Here is a 7308-nt window from a genome sequence, read left to right as displayed (position 1 = left end):
TTCAACATCACAGATGCTGCTCAAACTAAAGCAAACATGCTTTTTTCCTCATTATAAAGGGTGTATCAAATGGTGGTGGTTTGTTCTCAGTTAGGTCCCACTGTAAGCTTCACAAGGTAGCTGCGAGGCCTCATCGATGGTGACCACCAGTTCTTCCATCTTAATGGTGCTTTGGCAGTCGGAGTGATTGTACACAATGCAGCGCATGTCCACTGGATGTGAGAGTTCCCTCATTTCATTCATGCTGCTGCTGATGCAGTTCACCTCACTCTTGCTCCTGCGGTTATCTGAACGGGGCCCAAACACCCACTCTGGTGAGAGAGACAGATTAGAGATGATTATCAGTCACATTGAGACTCAAATGGATCCAGAGGAGACATTCACTTTGAAACAGGCAAGCTGGGACAATATAAAAACAGATAGGTATTATTCTGGATGCTGATTGGCCAATAGATCATTCCAGTCATGCTAAAAGACATACAGTAACAGCTCTGATGTAAAACAGCTGTTCCCTTTCAGTCAGTCACTTCGACGTTGTGTCGAAGTTATGACACTAGGGGTCACACTTGGTAGCCCAGACACCTCTGACATCATTGAGAAAAGGCCAGTGAAATTGGCAAGCAAATTTTGCATAGTTCTTTTTTATAAAGAACACGAGTCACCTCAGCTGCTTCCCATCCGGGCCCTTCTACTTCCGGGTACGAGGCCTTGATGTTGTGCACTGAAGGAGAGCAAGGAGATGTTGCGGGAGCAGTTCTGCCGGATGAATTCCCACGGACCTCTCATTCCTCCAACTTCACGTGTTCTCCGGTAAGAGTTTCTGGTTGAGTTTGAGAACCCACCTCAATGCGGGTTCGATCTCTCATACAGGGCTTGCGATGAGGATGAGTTGTCTATCTCAGCATCAGAGGGTGGGTCTGACCAATCAGAAGCGGATGACTCGACTAAACCAGCACTGTTACCCGGAGTGCTGTGTGTCAGTCTGAGCCTGATGCTGAGATGGCAAGTCTTACCCAGTCAGTAGAGAGCATCAGGTTTGAGTGGACTCCTCTACCCTGTCCTGAGTGTTCTTGCTTGGATGATTGGTTCTTGGAGACTGAGTATGACACTCAGCTGCACTCCGCCCCAGTTACTTTCTTCCCTGTAGTGCATTAGGAGCTGATGAAATCATGGTAGGCACCTTTCTGCCATAACACGATACACTGGTTCCTCCATTCTCACCACCCTTGACAGCAGTCCAGCAAGGGAATAAACGGGGTTTCCTTGGGTGGAGAGAGCGATTGCAGTGCATTTTGCATGCAAGATGCCGCCGCCTGGAGGGGCCATCCAAAACTCCCGTCTAGAGCATAAGTTACCTTGTCCTTTGTGGCGAGAGCTTATAATGCTTCTGGACAAGCTGTGTCCACTCTGCACACCATGGCTGTCCTGCAGGCATTAATAGCCCAACAAGACTTGGTTCTCGGAGCTCGTGCTGTTGCCATCAGCTCCTCCCTGGCGGATTCCCCTGAGGAGGGACCTTCTCTCCCAGGGGAAGGGCACAATGTGGCACCCATGCCCAGATCTCTGGAACCTCCATGTCTGCTCTATAGATGCGACCAGGAGAAACTCTGAGGTCTTTCACCCGCAGTGGTGAATACCATTACGCAGGCTAGGACCCCCTCTACGAGGCGGCTATAGACCAATTTGGTGTTTGCAAACACTGATGATGTTTTTTGTGAGCGGAGCCTATCTGGTGGCAGAAAATGACAGTTTTAAAGTAGCAGTCTATGGAATAAAACAATTTAAAAAAAGTAATTTTGAGTTTATATTTCAAAATTCTGACTTTTTTAATGCAGGGCTAATACACTCTGTCCCCTATGAACTGCATATGTGAATATTATGTAGACCTATTGTTTAAATCAAATCTATGCTTTAAAAGTGGGGTAATCATAGCAGGTTTCCATAGTCTGTCAGTTTAAATGTCTGCGTTTAGCTTCAAATGGTGTCTTTAATGACAGTATTCTACAAAAATGATTTGCAATCCGATTCTGACATCCAAAGGCACAACAATACATTTTTTTATCTTATTCCATGGATTTTACCCATTTCCATCCACTTGTTACCAGTGTTTTTCTGCCACCACAGTGCGCACAGCTGCAAGTGACGTAACTGTGACGTCTACTCCAAATTGGTCTATATGACCTATATGGCACGTTTTTGTGAATTGGTGTTCTTCCCATGGGAAGGATCATCTGAGATGTAGCATCAGATCTGTGCTATCCTTCCTCCAAGAGGGCCGCCTGTCTGCGTGTACACTCAAGGTGTACGTGGCCGCTATTGCAGCGAACGACAATACTGTAGATGGAAGTTTGGTGGAGAAGCACAATCTGGTTATACGATTCCTAGGAGGCCCCCGGAGGTTGAGTCCTCCAAGGCCACGCCACATCCCTTCTCAGTGGCCCTTCAGGCCTTACAGAGAGATCCGTTGAGCCCCTTCTGTCAGTTGGACTTAGTGCCCTCTCTATGAAGACCACCTTCCTGAATGTGCACACTTCTATCAAGAGGCTGGGGGATCTCTAAGCCCTCTCCGTTAATGAATTGTGCCTAGAATTCAGGCCGGCAGACTCTCACGTTGTCCTGAGACCCCAGCCTGGACATGTGCCCAAGGTTCCCATCACTCCTTCAGGGATCAGGCAGTAACCCCGCAAGCTGTTCCCCCGCAGGAAGGGGACCCTGACCTGTCTCTGTTGTGTCCAGTGCAAGCCCTGCGCATCTATCTGTAACACAGAGTTTCAGATTACCTGAACTGCTCTTTGTCTGCTTGGAGGACAAAAGAAGGGGAATGCTGTCTCCAAACAAAGGATCTCCCACTGGATTGTGGATGCGATTCTTACAGCCTATCAGGCCAGAGGTTTACCATGCCCACTGGGAGTGAGGGTGCACTCAACCAGGAGCGTTGCTGCTTCGTCAGCTTTAATGAATGGGGCCTCACTTGCAGACATTTGCAGATCTGCAGGTCAGGCTACACCTAATATATTTGCCAAATTCTACAATCTGCGAATGGAACCAGTTTCCATGCTACCTCCCCTTCGGGTAGGATGTGGTCTCCGTAGTGTTCTTTTCCTATTTGGAAAAAAGAATGAAAGGGAACGTCTCGGTTACGTATGGTAACCCTCATTCCCTGATGGAGGGAAAGGAGATGTTGTGTCCGTTATGCCACAACTCTGAACTGCTTCTGAGTGGGTTGAGACACTTCTCGATTCCTCAGAACAAAATGATGCTGACCTATTTATACCCGGATGTCCAGGGCGTGACCAGCAATGCAAATTTTGCTCGCTAATTTCATTGGCCTTTTCTCTATGTCAGAGGTGTCTGGGCTCCAAAGTGCAACCCCTAGTGTCAGAACTTCAACACAACGTCTCCGGTACCTCCATCAGGGAACGAGGGATACCATACGTAACCAAGACATTTCTACAGCTGTATATATCTCAGAGCAGCACCCATAGAAACCAATTTTTAAGCTTTGTTTATATGTCAGACACCACACTACCAGTCAAATGCTTGGATTAACTAAGATGTTTTTGAAAGAAGTTCCAAACAATATGAAGCAGCAACTGTTTTCAACATTGATAATATTAAGAAATGTTTCTTGAGCAGCAAATCAGCATATTAGAATGATATCTGAAGGATCACGTGACACTGAAGACTGGAGCAATGATGCTGAAAATTGAACTTTGCATCACAGGAATAAATTATATTTTAAAATAGAAAATGTTTAACTTGTGATAATATTTCACAATACTACTGTTTTACTGTATTTTTGATCAAATAAATGCAGCCTTGGTGAGCATAACAGACTTTCAAAAACATAAAAAAAATGTTCCAATTATTCCAAACTTTATATGCTAAAATAATGTTTCAATAACACTTTTAGGAAAAATCTGCTTAAGGATGTTAAAATATTGCTTCTCAAACTAATGGGTCCTTATCCTCTCCACGTTTTGACATCACTGCAGCAGAAGCACAAGACAACATATAACAGCCTGTGCAGAATTTGTTTTGGACAATGAAGAACCTTGGAGTTACAACTATGAACTACTGAGTCATACACATGCATAAGCTTTTCATATTTTTTCATTTGAGGCTTTTTCAGTCTCAATTTTTGATAAAAATAACTTTTTATGAAGAACTTTCGTAAAAAATAGTAATAAAAACGTGATAGGAAGCACAAAACACAATAAATGGCAGTAAACAGCCTCTGGCAGCAGAAGTGAGAGGTTAAACCATAGTAATCTGTGCTGACTGGTGAAGAAATCACACAAGTTTGAGATGAACATACACATTCATATGCAATGCACTCAAGTACACACATTTGATTACTGATGACAGTAATGTACCAAGACTTTGGTGAGCCATGCACACTTTCAGAAATGCATTATTCAAACATCACACATTATTATTCAAGGACATAAACTAAGTTAAAAACTTGATTAGCAGGTCTGATTTAAAAAAATTCAATAAAACTAAAATGATATGCAGCACTTCTTTATGAAACAAGCCGGATGAATCTCACTAAAACTGTCAAGTATATGTCCAGGTCATACATCACAATTCATAAAAACAAATCTGATATTCCAATTACGAAGCAATAACAGCATCTTTCTGTAATGCAATACACACTACACATTATCCATGAGCCCCAGGCTGCTGTCTGACTGCATTAATTAAACCCTTTGCAGTTCACCTATTGTGAATTATAGTGCTACTCGATTAATGATTCTCTAATGAAACTCTAATGTGTGTCATCCAGTCTGAATGCTCCATCAAACTGAACACTAACTGAAACCACCAGCCTATATACACAGCCATGGGCTGTATACTAAACGCATTCGTCCTTCGACTCAGAAAAGCACCCTGGAATTAAGATGAGCAAATACAGCAGCAGCAGTCTGAAGTGTGTGAGTAAACAAAAGTGGCTGATAAGCAGCGCCAGAGCCATGTGATGGCATGAAAATTTCCCAACAGACGAATGTACTGTATACCAATTAGGCTGAACTGTTTCAGAGGGACAGGGAAAAGAGCATGGCAAAATGATCAGGATGTGTACTTTTGCGTCTATTAGTTTTTCGTTTTTTAACCAAGACGAAAAAATTTAACGGCTGTTGTAGCTATTTTTAAATGTTGAAAACCAAAATTGAAATTAGAACCGTACACACATAATGCTGCACGAAAAAGTAAAACATTGACTTCTTTTCAGATTTTTGTTTATGGTTTTTAGCACCTTTAATAAACATTTTCAAAATGCACAAATTAATATAGAATTTTTTTTATTTGGCCTCTGCTTGTAACTGCTTGGCCATTAGGTCCAAGAAATCAACAGAAATGTCGGTGATTGATCAATGCTACAAAAACACGTTGAAAATAGAAACCTTTGAAGCCCTCCAGAGTTCAAACAAAAATACACACTGGAGCGTTTGGAAAATATGTTTCGCCAGTATCTTATTTCTACAGCTTCAACTGAGGTGCTTGCTTTTGTTTCGTTCCCTATAGCACTCCCGTAGAACTGGCTCTGGATACTTTTAAATGCAAAGAATGATGTAATGATTTTAAGCGTGAAAAACTATCAAGATCATAAAAATATCTAAGCCAAAGGTTTTCATAAAGCAACAGGTTACCGGTAGTCACGTCAGTAGCGCGAGAGGGCACTTATAGCATCTATATAGAGACCCCAAAAAAAATAGAAACTAAATTTAGCATCAATTAAAGCTTCATACAATTTGTATGATTTTTAATGAAATACGAATTTTGAATAATGAAAATGAGTTTGTGTTTGCTTATTCTATTTATCAATGTTTGATCCATTAATGAAAAAACACATTTTCCATGTTTCATTTCTGGGTTAAAAAACTAAAAATGAATGGACGCAAAAGTACACAGACCCTATAAGAGAACTGGCTCCTGTATACATTCAGCATGCATGATTGTAATGTTGTCAGTGCATTGACTTTATTTTAAAGGTTGTGTAATGATCTCAAGTGGTTATGCACTTTATGTAATTTAAAAATAAAAATAAACACATTTTTCATCTAGTTAAAATTATACTTTGTACTAACTTCTAATTTGTTAAAACCATATTTATTAGTTTTTCTTGAATTATATTTATTGGCTCAAACCTTACATTTTGATTTAATATTAATCAAAAATATTAATTTTTTCAAGGACAAAAATGTTTATACAAATTAAAAAGATTACTTATTACCATACCATATAATCAACATATTTTCTTAAAATAAATAAATAAAAATAAATAAAATAAATTTTAAATGCGCTTTTTACAACTTAATTCCACCATAAACAAAAAAATTTATTTGGCATAACATGAAAGTAGAAATTTTGTTAGTCAATGTTTATTTAGTTTGCTTACTATAAATAAAGACAACTTAAGTTTATTGTGATGTCTTAAAATATGCATGCACTAAAAATAAATAAAAAATAAAGCTTCAAATAAATTAATAAAACCCACAATAATTTCTGCAGTAATAAGCTAGCCAGTATGTGTTCTGCACATAAACACACTGGTGTCAAGTGAAAACAAAATAGTTTCTTTTCATTTTTACTTTGAGGAGTGTTTTATTTTTTTTTGCTTTCATACAAATGCAACAGAAAAGCAATAAAAAAAATCTGCTTTCATTTGTATGAAAGAAAAAAAAACAGGAAATCGTGATTTTCTGTTAGACCAATGCACTTTAAGTGCACAGTAGTTTCACTTTTTTCAGTGAATACAAAAGTCAACGCCACTATTCTAATGTGTTCTGAGTGGTTGCTAGGTGGATTCCAGGGAGTTCTGGGTCATTGCTAGGTGGTTTCTAGGGTGTTCTTGTGGTTCCCTTTTTTCCCAAACCATTTTATTGTTTTTCAAGAAAAAATGCAACTCCTGTCGCTTAGAAAATGAATAACACAAAAGTCCATTTTGAAGAAAACTCCAATTGCCTGGTCATAATAAACAAGCAGACAAAATGGAAACTAAAGAGGGCATCTGACTTGTAAATCTGAATGTTATTTTACTAAGATAGTAAAAGCAAGCTTTCTCCTTGTCTGACCCTGTAGAGAGAAATACTACAGTGAGAATCTCACCAAACAGGTGATCTTCACATTTACACCTCTCAGGATCGACACAAATGCACAGAGCACCATCAACAGAAGAGTACTTGGTGTAACCAGGGCTTTTGTAGAAATCTCTCAGGTATTGTTGAGTGCTCCCTCTCTCTGCTTCTCCTGTGTGTGTGTGTATGTGGGTGTGTGTGTGTGTGTGTGTGTGTGTGTGTGTGT

At 40.0% G+C, this 7308-nt stretch overlaps 1 protein-coding gene across 1 annotated transcript in view; it reads right to left on the bottom strand.

The window, feature by feature from the left end:
- Nucleotides 1-7308, bottom strand: part of LOC107599758 (uncharacterized) — a 14414-nt gene continuing 7106 nt past the window's right edge. Inside the window, exon 2 of the mRNA XM_016291444.1 lies at nt 1-311. Within this exon, the coding sequence (XP_016146930.1) occupies nt 91-311 (221 nt within the window). The 3' untranslated portion in view covers nt 1-90. The remainder of the gene's footprint in view (nt 312-7308) is intronic.

This window comes from Sinocyclocheilus grahami, unplaced genomic scaffold (assembly GCF_001515645.1).
Source record: "Sinocyclocheilus grahami isolate Dianchi unplaced genomic scaffold, SAMN03320097.WGS_v1.1 scaffold13.1, whole genome shotgun sequence".
Classification (NCBI taxonomy): Eukaryota; Metazoa; Chordata; class Actinopteri; order Cypriniformes; family Cyprinidae; genus Sinocyclocheilus; species Sinocyclocheilus grahami.
The sequence above is the reverse complement of the archived record's forward strand: the minus strand, read 5'-3'. Positions and strand labels throughout refer to the sequence as shown.